General features: G+C 36.1%; 1 protein-coding gene and 1 long non-coding RNA gene across 6 annotated transcripts; one reads left to right on the top strand and one right to left on the bottom strand.

Moving 5' to 3' along the window:
* Positions 1-5: 5 nt before the first annotated feature.
* Positions 6-5032, top strand: LOC147872136 (uncharacterized). The gene is made up of 2 exons (XR_015537755.1): positions 6-4676; positions 4775-5032. It is a non-coding gene; the product is annotated as an uncharacterized LOC147872136 (long non-coding RNA).
* Positions 3054-17896, bottom strand: LOC110839645 (uncharacterized). Of its 5 annotated transcripts, XM_087358362.1 has the most exons (6): positions 17721-17827; positions 17074-17184; positions 12243-12437; positions 7954-8450; positions 6936-7063; positions 3054-6722 (listed from the first exon to the last, which is right to left on the bottom strand). In XM_087358362.1, exons 3-6 carry the CDS (start codon positions 12348-12350, stop codon positions 6457-6459), a joined length of 999 nt encoding a protein of 332 aa, XP_087214488.1. In that variant the 5' UTR covers positions 12351-12437; positions 17074-17184; positions 17721-17827; the 3' UTR covers positions 3054-6456. The 5 variants fall into 5 exon arrangements, with proteins under 5 accessions (XP_087214488.1, XP_087214485.1, XP_087214487.1 ...); XM_087358359.1 differs by lacking the exon at positions 17074-17184 and having other exon boundaries at positions 17721-17896; XM_087358361.1 differs by lacking the exon at positions 17074-17184 and having other exon boundaries at positions 17427-17863.
* Positions 17897-19879: the final 1983 nt, after the last annotated feature.

Genomic DNA, 19879 nt, shown 5'->3' with positions numbered 1-19879 from the left:
ATATCCTAAATTTGTGCTATTGGTTAGCAAACATGGTGTTAACTACAGATTATACCAACATTTCGCTCTCCTTCATTCTCGCTTATTCAAACGAAACTATTATAAACCTTCAAGTACTGTTAGCTCTGTACATTATTACTATTCATGAATTCAACTGGAACCATCAAATGAAAGTAAAGTACATAGTCCTGTGTTTCAAACTTAATGTGAGTTAAATGTTAATATAATTTCACTCCTGTTTATAGAAAATCTGTTAGGGTTAAAAATATTTCATACAGAAGGCATCATGCTAACATGGCGTGTAAAAAATATTTTAAAACTTACTTACTAAATTCTTACGCTTATTTTGTTTGATAAATGTGCATTATTAGTGTTCATACTTCCAAATGTAACTGACTGTATCTCTATGTAGAGCAGCATCAATATTACTCCTTTCTGGCATGGCGTACATCCCACAGTTTTACACTGTATAGCAGATAAGGCAAATGTGTTGTTAACCATTTTCGCATGATGCCCTCGATACAAAATATGAGAAATTCTACTTGGCATTCGAGTGTTTGAGGTGCTTAAGAATAAATGCGCAGGGAGAATAAGAACAGATAAATTTAACAGCAGCGATTGAAATTTTATTAATATACAATAACACATTTTAAATATACATTATTGCCTACATTTTTACAAATTAATAGGGAAAAATATACTTGATTTTAATAAATGCTACACAGATATCTGATAATATTTGTGGTGGTGTCATCAGGCCGTTCGTTGGAAATTTATTGTTCTCAATTATTGGATATTAATACCTTATAAAACAAATTTTCTTCATCAGTGCATTTTTCCCACTGTTCCTGTGTGAAAACAGCACAGTCCTTTACTTCAAATATTTTTTGCACATCGCCCTGAAAAGAGTTTGTTGTTTTACATTCGGAAAAACTACCTGGGCCATTCCGTTTTATAATTGTCACTTCATATTTGTAACTGGGTATGTTCTGTAGGCCCCTGTGGCGAAGACAAACGTAAACATTATTTTGATATATTCTGGTGTTTATAAAGAATATCTCGCCTAAAATTAATATGGCTTTGCGCCAATCGGAATTATTTGGATCATAACAATTAATAACTTCAATCAGCGTCGCGTTTTGTTGTGTTTTGTCACTACATATGTAATGCATTTTCCAAATGTGTTTCCTGGCCTTGCTCACATTGTCCTCCCAGGGGCATTTTATAGTCGCGATAGAAGAGATTTGGCATTTAAACGGATGGTGATCGCACTCTTCTTCGTGTGTTCTTATATCCTGCGGAGCAAACGTCTTTCTGCATCCTCTCTTTGAAAATCTGCAGGGACACATAATTTTTGCAACCAAATTTTCTGCGAGTAGGCTTCTGGTTTTTGAAAATTTGCACCTGCAGACTGGACAGGTCAGAAGTTTCTCTCCGCAGGTGGAACAAGTACTGTGCCCGTTCTCGCACATGGCGATTGGTGGTAGCATGTACTCCATACATCCTAGACACTTCACCTCCTCCAGCAGTTCCTTTAAGTCGGAAGCCATTACTAGATCCCAATGTTCAGACCTTGAAGAAAGAAAGAAAGACATTGTAGATGCGTAATAACAGTAATATCGGGGATAGTCTGAATGAATACACCTTCTTCTTCACATGAGACTAGAACTCATACTTTTCTAAAAGAAACTGACTGTGGAACCATGGTTCCGGAGAATCTGACGTAAATACGTCTTTGTATTTAAATTATATTTGGGCAATAAATACAATGAAAGGAAGTTTATTATATTAGCCTTATTCTAAATATTCCCTTTATACATGCTTTACAATCGAGTAAATAGTTTGATTAAGACATTGCTTATTTAACTTAAATTAGTTACTCTTAAGATGGGTCTGTGGTAGCTGAAATATGTTATAAAATTTGTGCACTTTAGAGTATCAACATTTCGTGCAATCACCATATCTTTACAAGATTTTGATCTCTTACACGAGTTCACAAATGCAGATTAAAACATTAAATGTGATGAAAATAATAATAATAAATAAGAATCCCTTACCTCAAACTTTGTTCAATTGAAAGAGACCACGATGTCCACCCGCAATGACCAATTTAATCAAAACTAAAATGGATGGCAGTATCACAGATTTCTTAATAATTCTTATATAAGATAAGTACTTGTGATATTCTAAAACGTTTTTACCAGCACAAAAAATTATCTACTCTACGACGCACTTCTTCTACAACCGACTCACAGCTCAGCTCTTTCCGCAATAACGAAAGCGGATTGTTGACGGCAGTAATGAAACGCAACAATGCCGAGTCGGTCCATATTTACATATTGTTGGTATGGACCCTACATATCTTCGTAACTAACGCTGTTTTTGCCGAATGACCTTTCCGTATAGACGTATTTACGTCAAAATATACCTTAAAAATGGAGGTTTCAATCACGAGAATAACTTGACAATGCGTTGATCGCATATCTTAACCCTCTGATACCCACCGTTTTTGTCTTCATCAACAAGAAACGTTTAATCAGTGTACGTACCTCCGCTTATTCTGACTGTCGTGTTCCTCTGCGCGTTTTTTATGGTCCTCACTCCAGTCTCTCTCTCGTTCTTCAGTGATAAGTTCCTGTCCCAAGTGAGCTTCAATTCGTCCCTAATAAATGTTTAATGTCGATTTACTGAGCACAGAAATATGCACATCCACTAGCAGCTTCTTTCACCGAATGACAGTTTGTTTGTGATGTAATTACACAGCAGCTGCAACAATGCATTAATATTTTCTTGTGCAACAATGGTGTGATGTGACAATTTTAGTTTACACAGCAGCGGCAACATTGTATTAATATTTTCTTGCGTCACGTGAAGCTTAATGAAGAATCTGCCAATAGGGGCACTGCTCTCGGTCAGCTGGTGGATTTAACGTTACGTCATAATACTATCCATTGAACAATACCAACAAGACATTACCCAATTTATAAATAAAAATTCATTCACACAATTAACACAAAACCCAACTCTAAAATATCAAAAAGAAATACAAAAAATAACCCAAAAATGTAATAATATTTTCAATCCTCCTAAAACACAATACTACAATCATAGCGCATCTTCACCTATTATTACAGGACAAATAAAATTACACAAGAATCCATACTCCATTAGACCACTAATAAATTGGACATCTGCCCCTGCATATAAAATAGCAATAAAAATAGCTAATATTTTAAAAGAACATTGTAATTTACCAAACACATTTAACATAAAAAATTCAACCGAATTTATACACGAAATTCAAAAATTAAAATTTAATAATAAAAATATAAAAATTTGCTCATTTGATATAAACAATATGTACACTAACATTCCAACAAATATGCTACAAGATATTGTAAATAATATTTTAGATAGACATAATATAAATAAAAACTTAATAAACGAAATCATAATTATAATCAATACCATTATCAATCAAAACTATTTTAAATTTAATAACAATTATTGGAAACAAGACACCGGATTACCAATGGGTGCACCAACATCCAGTATACTATCTGAAATATTTTTACAATATGTTGAACATAATCACATCGTAAACATATTAAACAAAAATCAAATTAAATATTATGGCAGATATGTAGACGATATATTTATAATTTATGACACAAAAAAGACCAATATAAAATACGTTCTAAACGAATTTAATAATATAAATCAAAATATACAATTCACTATGGAAACAGAACAAGAAAATAAACTAAATTACTTAGATTTAACCATAACACGAAATAGTAACGATTTTGAATTCGAAATATACAGAAAACCTACTAGTACAAGTACAATAATACATGCATCCTCATGCCACCCTAACGAACATAAAAAAACAGCCATAAACTACCTAATAAACAGAAAAAATACATATCCTATAACCATTAAAAACAAACAAATTGAATGCAATACAATAAAACAAATTCTAAAAGAAAATGGTTATAATAATTATGAACAAAAACCAAAAAACAAGGTAAAAAATGAAAATGAAAATAATAATGAAAACGAAAATATTCAAAATAAATGGGCCACCTTCACATATGTAGGTAAAGAAACTAAATACATATCTAAAATATTCAAAAATAATAATATAAAAGTTGCATACAGAACAAAAAATACAATAAAAAATATCTTAAAACAAAAACAACAATTAGACACAAAAAACCAATACGAACAACCTGGCATATATAGATTAAAATGCATAGACTGTCCTTTAACCTACATAGGCCAAACAGGACGTACCTTTAAACAAAGACACAAAGAACATATAACAGCTATAAAACATAATAAGGATCACTCAGCTTACGCAAAACATATATTAAACACGGGGCACACATATGGGGGAATCGAACAAACATTGGATATTATAAAAATTGTACAAAATAGACGACATAGAGAAACCATAGAAAAATACCATATACAACGTACACATAAACAAAATATTGCTCTAAACGATAATAACCTATATTTAAATAACCCGATATTTAACACAATACAAGTTATTGACTCAAGCACCTGACACCCTCTACCTATATATACGACCCGCATCTATACACAAAACCAGTCCACGAACAGACAGTCAACCTGATCAGACGAAGATACACCGTACATCACGATTCATGGTATGTTATTGTGTTCTTACTTTTACAAATATACAACAATATTCCAAACTTATTTACATATAAATAAATAACTCATATGTTAATTAATTTATTCACAGAATAATGGAAAACAAACATAAGATACATAAAATAAGAAGATCAACAGAACACATACTATAATAATTTACAAAACAGATGAACAAATTGAAAAACTTGCATTGTAATATAAAGTAGTTTTAAAGGAAAAACCTGAAGATGATGCTACGCATCGAAACATGTAGTAAATGAAGGCGCAATATTGTAACATCGTAGTAACGATGAATAGCGCACATTTTAAATTTTAACATCTGTAAATAAAGTTTGTGTATAGACCTGAATTATATTATATATTTTAATTCTTCCTTCAGGTTTCCCAAATAAAATTCTCTTTGCATTTCTCGTGTCCTTTCCATGCTTTTTGCACCACCCAGCCCAGTCATTTTCATCAACACCCAATCTATGGCATTCACTTTATAGGAGAAACCAATTTTCACACTCACACAAAGCAACATTAACAAATACATTTTTGTATATTGCATTCTTTACATTTTTAGGTTAGAGACAAGAAAGATGAGAAGACTGCAGATTAAGTGGTAACAAACTTTCTCCAAATGTAATCTGCTCTCAGTGTCTTTGTGAGTGCAATTTTGATTTATTACTGTTACTGAAAAAATATATTAATTCTACCACATTTTTTAAATCAATAACAAATGCAAAGAATTGTAATTTTGGAATACATTTTAAAATTTTTTCGTAACTGTGTGAATTTTAACTTCAAAACAAAGATGAAACAAGCAGAACACGGGGTACTGAAGCAGCGTCTTATAAAAGTGCATAGGGGTAGTGGATATAAAGCTCCAAGCTTCCATCTCTTTAGCATTAAATTGATTTTAAATGGACTGAAAACATAAAAGATGCTACAAACATAACAACAGTGGACGGTCAGTGACCTTTGTGCAGGAAGGGTTTCTCGATAGGTGGACATCTTCGTGAAGGATTCCGTCAGGTTTCTGTGCAGCTGGCTGGAGATTACCAGGTAACCTGCAGATTCTCCACTGTCATTTCCACAAATAACACGTGCTGGTATTCATATTAAATGCCTATTATCCAATTTCAACCAAAAATGGAATGCACCGACAAATTTCAGTGAACTTCACCAATAACAAATTAATGAAAAACTATTCAGCCACTCCAAGTTTCATGCATATGGAGAAATGGATACAAAAATTTTAATAGGCACTAAGCAGGGTTGTGAAAGTGTGTCTAAAAATGTTTAAAGCTACGAATAACGACTGAACGAGTTTTTTTAAAGTAATATGCAAGAGTGGACATAAACTGCTGTGCTGATGAGAGATCCAGGAATGTATGGGTAAGCAAGAAAATACTGCGATAAGTGCAAATGGATAACATAAACTTTACAAAGTGCTAGTCTGTAACTTCAAACTACACTCAATAACTTAGATATTACTCTCCATTCAAATTTACTTAATACAGTCTCAAATTAAGAGCTTTATTTGACAGTTTTAACTTTTATTTTACTTTAAGAAAGTGTTGCACAGTATAAGAGTCTCAGAATGACTAATGAAGTAAATGCGTTTAATTATAAATGCTACATCATCATACCATCTGTTCACAGCTAGGAACTCGTATAAAAAAAATTGCCAATACTGAAATAAGAGTGTCCACATATTTTTCATACAAGAGAAGAACAAAGGAAAGGTATGTACGCGCCACACACTTTTCAGCAAGAAAATCATCTTGCTTAATATGCTGAGCCTCCACACCTATGCTTATCTAAACCAGTTTCTGTGGTGAAGTTTTTACCACATGTTATGCAACTGAAGAAACTCTGCCCGAAGTGAAGTTTTCTGTGATGAACAATTATGCTTTCTGGAAAAGTGTTGTTGCAGTACCGACAAAGATGTCGCACATTTTCGTCAGTGATATCATCAGTCATGTTGCTGGAAGTTTCCTCAGTAGTCAAGGGTCCATCAGGGTCATTAACTGCGCATAACGCAGAAGTCAAATCTGAAATTGGCATACAGTTAGCATAAGATGCGATGGAAGTTACCGTATTCAAAGTTGAAGTTATACTGGAAGTCTGTACACTTGTGGGTGAAGCTGAAACAGTGGGTGTTAGCAAACTGATAACGTAAGAGGAAACCGGGCTGATTATTTCTATTTCGGATTCAGCATGCACTCCTGTATCAGTACAGAAAGTCGTAACAGTAGGAGACAGACCCATTAATGAAGTTGTTGTAGTGGGAATTCTTGCAACTGTGGCTCCTGTCATGGTGCCATTAACTGCACTGGTAACAGCTGCTCCATCATCTTCTGAAGAAACACCCTGGGCTTGAACAGGATAAAAACTGCAAATAATAAAGTACAAATCATCTTAATGAATAAAATATTTCAATCTTATTAAAAGTAATGTTTTAAAGAACTCCAAGAAAGGCATAATTAAAGATGGAAGAAACCAACAACATTAACAGGGTAAAAAACTATTAACAGTGAGATAAAGTGTAAATGTCTCATCAACCTCAAATTGGAGAAAACATAACAATGTGATGCATATACCAATGGATAACATTAAGCTAAATGTAGCCACAAATAATCCTTACAAATATGCGATTTACTTCAGTTCCTGAAAACACAAGTCGTCTGTTTTAAAAAGGACCCCGTAATTTCCATCTCAGCTTTAAGAAGGCACTTACTCTTAAAATCTCCATAAGAACTCTCCTCTATGCCTAACATTCTGCAATTCACAAAATACACTGCTAAAACACAGCAAAAGAACATGAACACTACAATAAATGAAAATACTTAACAAGCCTGTGTTTTGCCGACAAAATATTGCACACCAGCATCAATTAAAAAGTAGTGACCTGAGTCAGCAAACAGCATGGACACACAGTAAGTCTTTGTTATCACAGAATGACTCATTGTCAAAACACATAGGATGAGGAACTTGTACCAAGATGCATTAAAATAGAACAGCCACAAGATATGTTAATTTAGCTTGCAAGTGGAAGTCTGTAGGACATTCCCCATGAATACAATGCGCTCTGGCGGGCAAAAGATGTGTGTGTCCCGTTAAAATGTGGTTACCTCAGATCTGGTCGACTCAGTATAAAGTTTATGAGTTACGCATTTCCTGCAATTTACACTATTTTTCATCTTCCACATTGAATTGTAAATACAGGGTTCCTCGCACACTACATCATCAAAAAATTACTAGTTAACTGTTTTGTTGTCATACCTTGAGGACAGATGCTCACTTTCCATATCCACTTCCTGCTGATTAACACCAACAGATGAACTGTTTTGAATGGCATTAGAAACGTTAATCTGGCAACTTTTTGCTGAGAATGTTGGAGACATGTGGCCAATTGATGATGCCCTAAACTGCTGCTGTTCTGTAGCCGTTGTACATACATTCCCAGCTACATACATCTGACTGGATAGTGCCACATTATATTGTGACAAATCTTCAGTTGGTGGACCAAACTGGAAAACCTGTCGAGTGGTCTTTGTACTTTCATCATCATATAACGACACAGATGGCGATGTGGAACCAATACCATCAGAATCATCACCACCACATTCCAAATTTAGCTTATCATGTCTTTTAGTTTTAAATTGTCTCACTTTTCGTCTTGGTGCAGATACATGCTCATTTCTTCTCTTTTTACTGGATGCACGTTGCAGTGTTATTACAGTTGTGCCAAATCTCCTGAAAGGTGCAGTAACATTTGTCTGAAAAAATTATTAAAAACTTTGTCAAATTACGAATTGTATGTATATAGCTGAAATACTCATGTAGCATCCATTGCAAGCACATGCCAGATATACCATTTATGCACATGCACAGACACACACCATAAACAGCGGGGTAAAAAAGTTTCAAAACTTCAGCACATATTTAGTCAGGATTGGCCTTAGAAGGTGGGCTGTCACCCAAGTCAGACTTCAGTATTTCACAGAATATTATCAATACAGTTCCTTTAACTAATGAAAGCCCATGTGTGCTTAATTTTATGGTCTTTGTTGCATCCAATCTGTACACGTGTACTGTAATAATGTGTTCAGAACAAAGCTTTCACTAGTCAGAGTTGTCAGATAACAATGATGAAAAGCTATGTACGCATTCTAGACTCTACGATAGTGAAATGTGACTAGAAGAGGTTTTCAGCTGTTTCACGTGATAACACCTTGCAAATGCAGTAACATCAAGCTTTCTTATGAAAACCTATATTTAGGTAATATACTATAGCTCCTGAGCAAATAAAAAATGAAATAGTTAACATTTGGTCAATTTTAAATGGCTATGAGTAACAGCTTGCTCTATTGCTCATGATGTGAAATGAATATCATGGGAAGCATATGTTTCCTCTCCATCAAGTTCAACACCTTCACGTGATGCCTGGAGAAAACTGCAGAATATATGGAAAGAGCAGAAGTTCCTCTATACCTGGCCTTTCAGTTTGGGGTAATGTGATAACATCCCCTTGTGAAGTTGATGAAATGCTTGAATCTTCATTTGCTTCCACCAGCAGTTCTATGAACTATGACCCAACATTTTTACAAATTAAGAACAATGTGGAGAAAAAAAGATTAATTTTAAATCTGCAAGGGAAGAACATTACAACGTGCTCTTTTCAATGGACTGCCAATCTACAACTGCATTTAGATGGAGAATGCCTTTCCTCTTATGTGGAAAAAAGGCACAATAATCTGCATTTTGAAACTGGGAAGGACCCTCCCCTAGTCACAAGTTCCAAACCTACATAATTAGCCAGCTGTTTGTGTAAAATCTTAGAGCAAGTGGTTAACCGCTAATTTACATGGACAATGGAACACGATGGCCACCTATCTAATTCCTAGTGTTAATTCAGATGTCAACACTCAAGAGTACATAACCTGGTCCAACTGCAGCATTTTACATTATATGGATCTAACACAAAGGATATGGAAAGTACAATAAAACATATCATGGATTATTTCGTACCTGAGGACAGTGAAGAAACTGATAGTGAATACCACTCAGAGATTAGAAAACAAGTGATGGAACCGCCGGAAGAAGCAAATGATAAAGGATTCACCCAAGAAGAAATACTAGCCGTGCTCAAAAAAATTTAATCCTAAAAAGTCACCTGGAGAGGATGGGATAACAAGTGACATACTTCTGCGAGTATTCGGACAACTCCCATTATTTGTAATAAAACTATATAATTCATGCTTGACTAATGGATATTTTCCAAAAATGTGGAAAAAATCAATAATAATTCCCATCATTAAACCAGGCAAAGAAAATAGTAAGGAAATGTCAAAATACAGACCGATTAGTCTGCTAAATGTTGCTGGCAGTGTTTTGGAGAAATTACTTATAGACAGAATCTTTCACCATATGTACGCAAATATTTTGTTGAATAGTAATCAATATGGATTTACCCCTCAAGTGGGAATAGACACAGTTTCGGCAGTTAAAAACTTCATTGAGAAAAATCTACACAAAAAGAACAGTGTTGTCCTAGTGAGTCTTGACGTAAGAGGAGCGTGTGACGCGGCCTGGTGGCCAAGTATCCTCCTTAATTTGAAAGAGCTTAGATGCCCAAAGAATTTGTATGAGTTATCACAACATTATTTTAGCCACAGATCTGCAACATTCTCAGTCAATACATACAAAGTTACGAAACAGGTTGACAAAGGCTGCCCGCAAGGCTCCTGTAGCGGACCTGGCTTCTGGAACATAATGTATAACTCACTCCTCAACCTGAACTTTTCAGACCACTCTCTGGTCATTGCATTTGCTGATGATTTAATAATTATATCAAACGGCGCGAGCGATACGGAAGCAGAAAATTATGCCAATGCAGATGTTAGAAGAATAGAAATATGGGCAAAAAATAACAAAGTACAATTTAATGATAGCAAGTCTATGACCATGCTGATTACAAAGAAAAGGAAATATGCAAATAAACAAATTAATATTTACGTAAACTATAAACGAATTAAACAAGTCAAAGAAATAAAATGCCCGGGAATACATTTGAATAGCAAATTAAATTTCGACAAACATATAGAGAGTATAACAGAAAAGACTATTCAACTTATACATATGCTGACGAGAGCAGCAAAGCTGCAGTGAGGTTTAGGCCATAAAGCTTTGAGAACAATATATAAAGGAGCTATTATACCTTTGCTGACATACGGAGCTCCTGTTTGGGAAGAAGGCCTACAGAAAAAGAAGTACATATATAAACTACAGAGAGCACAAAGGCTGATTAATATTAAAATAGCGAAAGCCTACAGAACACTATCATATGAAGCCTCATGTGTCGTTGCCGGGGTTAAGCCTATCTGCATTATTATCGAAGCAGTGCAGATATATAAAACTACACACGGACTGAAAGATGACTCTACCGAGTACGAAGCACCATTAAACAAGAAGGAATGGCCTCATCCTGCGGAGAGAATAACTCTTGATGAAGTGAAAGACTTCAATAAATACAATGTGGAAATCTATACAGATGGAAGTAAACACCAGGGAAGGGTGGGTGCTGCTGCTGTTATCTTCAAAAATGGAGAACTAATTCATAGTTTAAAAACCAAGTTACCTGATCATTGATCAAACAATCAGGCTGAGCAGATCGGAATTCTAGAGGCCTTGGATGCAGTAACAACTTTAAGGGACATCAGCATTGAGGAAAGAATAGTAGCGGTGTACACAGATAGTCAAGTTTCTCTCGATCTACTAAAAAACAACTTCAAACACGGCTTCATAATATCTAAGATAAGAAATAAATTAAGGAAACTCGATGATCAAAATTGGACTATTCATTTTGGGTGGATCAAAGCACACATCGGAATTTTCGGTAATGAAATAGCAGCAGAAAATGGTGGAAATGTAGTATATGCAAAGAAGCATAAAAGTACAATTATTAAAGAAACAAAGGAAGAAGGGATTATAAAATGGCAAAATGAATGGAACACCACCAATAAAGGAGCAGTATGCAAGAAATTCTTCCCATCAGTGCAGCAACGAACGCAGCTAAACATTGTAATACGTCCCGAACTAACTGCAATATTGACTAGACATGGCAAAAACAAATCATATCTACACAGGTTTGGGATCATTGATGAACCAACATGCTCATGTCTGAAAGCAGCACAAACAGTGGATCACCTCATCTATGACTGCGAAAAACTACAACAACCAAGGCGTAAATTAATAGATGCAATAGCCAAGAATGGTGGCACATGGCCAGTGTTACATGAAGCACTTGTTCAAAAATATTTAGGTCATTTTAATACATTCATTAAATCCATAGATTATAATACAGTTTAGCAGAGGAACATAGGTACAAACGGTGGCAATGAATCACGATATTACAATTGTGTAATCTGTTAACATGTTATACATTAATGCATGTAATATTGCAGTCTTGTAATGGGGCATGCTGAATGAATGAATGAATGAATAAATAGATAAAATAACATACAGAACAAAAATTTGAGAAAAGTTCATATTTAACAGATAAAACTTACATCATTTTGGACCCGATCAAGTGGAGTTTGAACAGGTAAATTATCTTTTGCTGATTCAATTTGGGTGAACTTCTTCAGCAGCCTCTTGATGGTATTCTGTGCGTTCATACATCCTGAATACAATTCAAAGCTAGTGTCTAACTTCTTCAGGCAACTCAAACATATCTGTTTAGGGTATTTATCATCTTCAGCAACCTGATAAAAAATAATTACCAAACCACTATCAATTCATGTTCCCACTCGACTTCTGCTGTCAGGCTACAGACAGACACATTTTCAAACAATACTTTCCAAGCTTCTCAAAAATGGCTCACCACATTTCAAAATATAAATAACTGTTTCATTAAGGTCTATAAAATGTCAATGAAACTCTTTTGATTCCAGAATATTTAATCAAATAAACAAAAAAACCGACTATAATAATTTATTTTTGTCTTACATATTCATTATTCAATTACATATTCATGTGAATATATTAGCAATAACCTATGGACCACCACCTCTACAATTTTCAAATACACATAAATATAATGTTATTAATTTTGTTATTTGGTTTTCATAGTCTTACACAGACCTTGTTGAAGGCAATTTGCTGGGTGAGGAGGCTTACGTGCTCAAATAACCCTTAGGGCTATGCCGGCCAGATCTTTGGTTCATGGTAGGGTCACCCAAGCCAGACAGGTCTAAAGCGATGTGCTAGACTAAGAGTGATACCCTGGTCCTATAGACTGGGGGTTGGGCGTAAGGCTAAAAACTTTCACCTTAAAAAAAGCATTGTTACAAACACATTAACCAAGCCTCAGACCAGGATGGACTCTCTGGCATGACCATGGCAATTGAAAAAGGATACGAGATTTGGAACGTGGAACATTAGGAGTCTCTATAAGGCTGGGGCACTGAAATCAGTGAGTAGGGAATTAGAGAATCATAAGTTAGATTTGGTGGCAGTGCAAGAGGTGCGATGGGAGGGGGAGGGCAAGATCCCAGTGGACAATTTCACATTTTTCTATGGAAAGGGGAATGAAAATCATCAGTTAGGGACAGGTTTTTTTGTTCATAACAGAATTAGGGCAGCAGTTAAGAGAGTAGAATTTGTTAGTGACAGGTTGGCTTACGTAATTTTGGAAGGATGTTGGTGCGACATCATTGTCCTTAATGTTCATGCCCCAACTGGGGACAAAAGCGATAATATCAAGGATAGCTTATATGAAGAATTGGAATCAGCATTTGATACATTTGGCAAGTATCACATGAAAATTCTGCTAGGAGATTTCAATGCAAAAATTGGGAGGGAGGATATCTTCAAACCCACAATAGGCAGCGAGAGTCTCCATACGCTTAGTAATGATAATGGTATTAGAGCAGTAAACTTCGCTACATGAAAAGATTTAATTGTAAAAAGTACAAAATTTCCACACAGTGATATTCATAAATACACTTTGACTTCTCCAGATGGGAGCACACAATCAAATAGATCATGTTTTAGTAGATAATAGAAGTCAGACAAATGTAATTGATGTGAGGTCATTCAGAGGAGCAGATTGTGACAATGACCATTATCTGGTGGTAGCATAAGTGAGTAGAGGAACTAAGCAAAATTTTGACACAGAAAGATTTGATTTGAAAAAATTAAGTGAGGGAGTGTAACCATCCTTTCACTCCAAACTCTCCCTCAGGACGCCCGGCTGGTTACAAGGGGTTTTCTGTTGGGTTTCGTTTCGGTAGCTCAGGGGCATGGACTCTCGCCTTCAGGGAATATACGTGGTGGCTATGAAGGGTTCCAGGAGCAAGGTGCGAGGCGGTGGGATACGAGGGGATGTAGTCCAATAATTCTGTATTAGTTCACTTTTATTCTTTCCTTCCTCTCCTGTCCGAGTGCAGGACTACCCGCGGTCGAGACTGCTGCGTAAGTGATTTTGGAAGCCCCATGCTGGACACACACCGCGTTCAGCAAGACTCCCCCAAGACTTTTGAATCTGAAGAGTGTTCTCATTGGCTGAGTGGTTCATCACCCTAACCTTACAAATTTGCGGCCGATAGCTTATTTTAAACCCATTGGTGGTTAGTGACGTGATTTATCCTAAGTCTTCTAACGGCTAAAACACATCTGGAAGAGCTTACTCATCCCACCAAGTCGAGCCACCGATCATAAAATCACCCATTCATCTAGTTACGTAGCCAGCGCCAGGCAGTCACCCAGTGGAACAAACAAGTCTCCCAAGATGTGGCCTGAACTAGCGATACTAACCATCAACTCGGGAAAATTCAATACAATTTGATTATAAATTCCGATTAAGGAAGACGCTACCGAAACAAAACTAACTTAGGCCCCTTTCCTTGCATATAAACTGGAGTAATCGCCAAAAGTCCAGTCTAAGTCTATCTTAGGTCCGCCTGCTCGAGAATCGAACTCAGAGTGGGCTGTCACAGGAGAGGCGAAAGAACAATATCAAGTTGAAATTTCGAACAGATTTCAAATTTTAGAGACAGATGAAGATAATGAAAGTGTGGATATAGACAGGGAGTGGGAAAATCTCAGCAACTGCATCAAAATTTCAGCCAAAGAAGAACTAGGATACTATAGGAGAAAGTAAAATAAACCATGGTTTGATGAAGAATGTTCCAAATTAATAGATCGAAGGAAGCAAACAAAATTTCAATGGTTGCAGGACCCAAACAAAACAAATGCGGATAATCTAAGTAACGTCAGACGTGAAGCTAGTAGAACCTTTAGGAATAAGAAAAGAGAATACCCGATGGGCAAAATTGCTGAACTTGAGACAAATAATAGGGAAAAAAATATCAGAGACCTGTACAGAGTCATTAATAACTTTAAGAAAGGATATCAACCCTAGACCAATTTGGTAAAAGATGATAGTGGCAATTTGCTTGCAGATCCAATAAAAATTGTGAATAGGTGGGAAAATTTCTTTAGCCAGCTCTTAAATGTTCATGAGACTGATGATATCAGACAGATTAAATACATACAGCTGAACTGTTAGTACCAGAACCTAGTTTAGATGAGGTTGAACTAGCCATTGGAAAGTTGAAAAGTTATAAATACTCCAGGTATTGATCAAATTCCAGCTGAATTAATTAAAGCAGGTGGCAAAGGGTTGCATATGAGGATCCATAAGCATATTCAGTTAATTTGGGATAAGGAAGAGATGCCACAAGAATGGAAGGAATCCATAATTATTCCTATTCATAAGAAGGGGGACAAGACTGAGCGTGGTAATTAACAAGGAATTTCTCTGCTATCAACCTCATACAAAATTCTATCAAACATTCTTTTGGCAAGATTAACCCCATATGCAAATGAAATTATTGGGGATCATCAGTGTGGGTTCAGATGAAACAGATCAACGATTGATCAGATCTTTTGCATTTGTCAGATACTAGAGAAAAAATGGGAGTTCAGTGGGACCGTACATCAATTATTTATAGATTTCAAAAAAGCCTATGACTCTGTGAAGAGAGAAGTACTATACAATATTCTTAATGAATTTGGTATACCAAAGAAGCTAGTGAGTCTAATAAAAATGTGCTCAAATGAAACCTGTAGCAAAATTCAAGTAGGTAAATATGTATCTGAATCATTCTTCATCAAGAACGGTCTAAAACAAGGAGATGGTTTGTATCCCTTGCTCTTTAACTTTCCGCTAGAATATGACATCAAGAAAGTCCAAGATAGGCAGGAGGGTTTGCAATTCAATGGGACACATCAGCTATTGGCATATGCTGATGATGTTAATTTATTGGGGGACAATATGAATACAATAAAGAGAAACACAGAAGTTTTACTAGAGGCTAGTAGACAGGTGGTGCTAGAAGTAAATTCAGAAAAAAAACTAAGTACATGTTAGTATCTCATCAGCAGACAGGCGGGCAGAATTATCTTAGGGTGGCTAATAAATCTGAAAGTGTTACAAAGTTCAAATATTTGGGAACAACAATAACAAATCAAAATGATACTCATGAGGAAGTTAGGAGGAGACTAAATTCTGGAAATGCTTGCTACTTCTCAGTTCAAAATATTTTATCTTCCCGTCTGATTTCTAAGAACCTGAAAATTAAAGTATACTAAACAATAATTTTGCCTGCTGTTTTGTATGGGTGCGAAACATGGTCTCTCACTCAGAGGGAGGAACACAGATTGCAGGTGTTTGAGAATAGGGTGTTGAGGAGCATATTTGGGGCTAGAAGAGAAGATGATGGGGCATGGAGAAAACTGCATAATGATGAGCTTAAAAATCTGTACTCCTCCCCCAATATTGTCAGGGTGATTAAGTCAAGAAGAATGAGATGGGAAGGACATGTAGCGCGCATGGATGGGACAAGGAGTGTGCACCGGGTATTGGTTGGGAAGCCTGAGGGGAAGAGACTGCTGGGGAGACCTAGACGTAGATGGGAGGATAACGTCAGGGGGGATCTATGAGAGATAGCAGTTGAAGGAGACTTGATTTTGTTGGCCCAGGACAGCATCTGGTGGAGGGCTTTGGTTAATTTAATTTGGTGATGAACCTTCGGGTTCGGTAAGCCAAGCAGTTAGTTAGTTAGTCTAACATAGGCTTTCACAACAGGTAATATGAACAAGACACTCAAGATAGCTTTCTTCTGGGTTGTTGTGCCATGCAATCTGGTAGAAGTTTAGTGATGATTCAGAGGTCTCTGATTTTGCCATCAGGACTGCAGTGAAAATCTCAAATCCTACAAGATATTCAAGCTTCCCAGAAATAATTAATTTCATAACAACAATAAAATAGACATTTTCTTGCATTAAAACTGTCTGGCTGTTTACTTGTGAGACTGAAAAATATATGATAATTACATAAATAAAATAAAACGAATATGATGGGTAAAACCTGTAGCCTGTTTGCAGTCTACCCCCAGTAGTTACATCGAACCTCTCATAAACCACAATCCAGGGCTATATTAAATCCTGAAATGTAAAAAAATGTAAGGCACACCTCCCTACTTCAGTACAATGACAAACTGGTTGAAAACCAGTTAATCTGAACAGACTGTAAGGGCAGAAGTTATGTGTTAATCATAGTTCATATTTCACCATGCATTGCAATTGAGCTTATACAGAAGTTTAATTTTACCTGCACTCATCAGTCTTGCTTTCTCAACAAACACAAATAATTTTTGGATATTCCTTTCAATATAAAGATCACTTACATAGTTTAGAATGGTCTGTGTAAGGTATAATAGCTGAAAGCATAACCTAAAATCAAAACTGCTTATATGGATTACACTTTTATGTCATGTAAAAGTGAAACTCAGATTCACACACAGTTACATGTGACCATCCTATAAAGGCGTTCCAGTGTTTGTTCTATTAACACAGTTCAGTATTCTTGTTTATAATGGCCACTCACGTCACCCCCTACTGAAATCATTACATGCTACCGTTTCCCGCTAAATGTCTGTACTTAACATTCGACAAGTATAACAAAGAACTACATAACTTACTGTAATAATTGGTAAACACAATCTGATTTTTTTCGATATATTGTGTTTTATGCCGTTCTCCCCAAACACTTGGATGCAAGACTCATCTTCTCTCGCACATAACCTACAAATTAATTTTATATCAAAAGCCTCCATTCTCTGTAAAAACCGTTGTCTAGAATGGCGTCCTTGTGATATCAGGGACACCAACCTACAAATATATATATATATATATATATATATATATATATATATATATATATATATATATATATATATATATATATATATATATATATAATAAGCAACGCATAAGGTCGTTTACACGCGCACACTATTTTAGTGCTACGAGGGCAATTCAAAAATTAACCTCCGGTCGGGCGCGAAAAACAAACTAGTTGCCATAGCAACATAGCGCATGCGCAGTCGACATCAGCAAACCTTCACCTCGTTGCACATCAAATTGGCCGCCAATTTGTTCAATACTGCCTGAGTAGTGCGTGGTGTAAGATGGAGGCTATAGTTGCTGCTCCCGCCAGTTGTGAGGTATGTAGTGTCATTCGTTTTCTGCAAGCAGAAGGAAATTCTGCCGCTGAGATCCATAGTCGGCTGTGTCGAGTTTACGGCGAGCAGTCGAAACAATGGATGCACACTCAATCACCGAACAAGCCCAAAAAATTCAAACAAACATTTTCGAACAAAAAAATGATGGCTACAGTGTTTTGGGACCGCAAAGGAATTTTGCTTATAGAATTCATGGAACCAGGGACGACAATAACATCACAGGTTTATTGTGAAACGTTGATAAAGCTTAGGGGATCAATCCAGAATAAACGACGTGGGATGCTCACGAAGGGGACTGTTCTTCTGCACGACAATGCGCGGCCCCACACCGCCGTTCGCACAAAGACTCTACTCGACCAGTTCAAGTGGGAGATTTTCGACCATCCCCCTTACAGCCCTGACTTGGCGCCGAGTGATTACCATCTTTTCCTAAAAATGAAGGTCTGGCTGGCTACTCAGCACTTTGAAAGTAATGAGGAACTCATGGATGGAGTCAACAACTGGCTGGCCACCTTGGCGGTACCGTTCTTCGAAGAGGGAATAGATAAGCTGGTGTCACGATACGACAAGTATCTGAATGTGGGTGGCGACTATGTTGAGAAGTAATGTATGTATGTTTGTAACTTTTGTATATAATATTTTTTTTTCACTGTATTTTGTTTTTCTTTCCTACTCGATCGGAGGTTAATTTTTGAATTGCCCTCGTATATCAATTGTGATTATATAACCTTCCTGCATGTTTAGTTAGAAAGAAAATCTTGCAGACCTAACTCCATATGCGATGATCTCATTTTTTGGGACGACTGTCTAACCGTCTATCCAACGCATACGTTTGTTCTATTGACAGGATAATTATTTTAATATTTGTCCATTATAATGGTCTCTAGGAAAATTTTAAAGAAAACAGTAATCAATCGCTGAATAGGTACTGAGAATAAGCCTATGATTGCAACATCCACATAACAATATTACAATTCTACTAATTAGCACTTTACTGTCAAGTGAGCCACATTTATAATCCCAAATTGGCTCCGATGTACAGATTTAAAATTGATGTACGATTGGAAATTGCATTGGTATCATTCTTACGAGGACTAGTACATATCACAATTAGAAGGCTAAATATTGTTGGTTTAAAAATAATTTTAAGAATATTTTCTTCCTTATAGGTGTTATTTACATATCAGCATGTTTTTTGCGTGCTGACATCTATCGGCAGTCCTACAAATTACATGTTCTGCCATGTAACAACTCCAGAATAGCTAGATGGTTTGGAGGTTATGCCACTATGTCATCACAGTGAATACCAATTCTTATTTTGCATTGGTTGCCCTGATTACGTCATTTTCCGAGATATTGCCATCATCGATGTCTACCTATACTCGACAGACTCATTAAATTTGGTATGGACACTATGTTGTTGGTGCTTAGTCAATAATCTTACGTAATGGAATGTGAAAATCGTGAGATGGGAAGGTGACGACTCAGTTACGCATTATTCTCAGTGTATACATGATAACACCATTGGCCTTGGAAAAATGGTCTGCCTTGGTGAGATCATCTCCCAGGTTGTTGTGTGCGTACATTTTATTTGTTATTCGAGAATGGCACAGCAG

Source organism: Zootermopsis nevadensis, unplaced genomic scaffold (assembly GCF_977971745.1).
Source record: "Zootermopsis nevadensis isolate Lab colony 2312 unplaced genomic scaffold, Znev_1.0 Znev_ptg000030l, whole genome shotgun sequence".
NCBI classification, from domain to species: Eukaryota; Metazoa; Arthropoda; class Insecta; order Blattodea; family Termopsidae; genus Zootermopsis; species Zootermopsis nevadensis.
This window is presented reverse-complemented; position numbering and strand designations above follow the sequence as displayed.

Coding starts and splice junctions, on each gene's coding strand:
- LOC110839645 (XM_087358359.1), bottom strand. CDS start 17,855: ATGGAGGCTTTTGATATAAAATTAATTTGTAGGTTATGTGCGAGAGAA. Junction 12,438..17,720: donor TGTGTTTACCAATTATTACA/GTAAGTTATGTA, acceptor ATTTTTTATCAG/GTTGCTGAAGATGATAAATA. Junction 7,064..7,953: donor AGTGAGCATCTGTCCTCAAG/GTATGACAACAA, acceptor TATTATTTGCAG/TTTTTATCCTGTTCAAGCCC.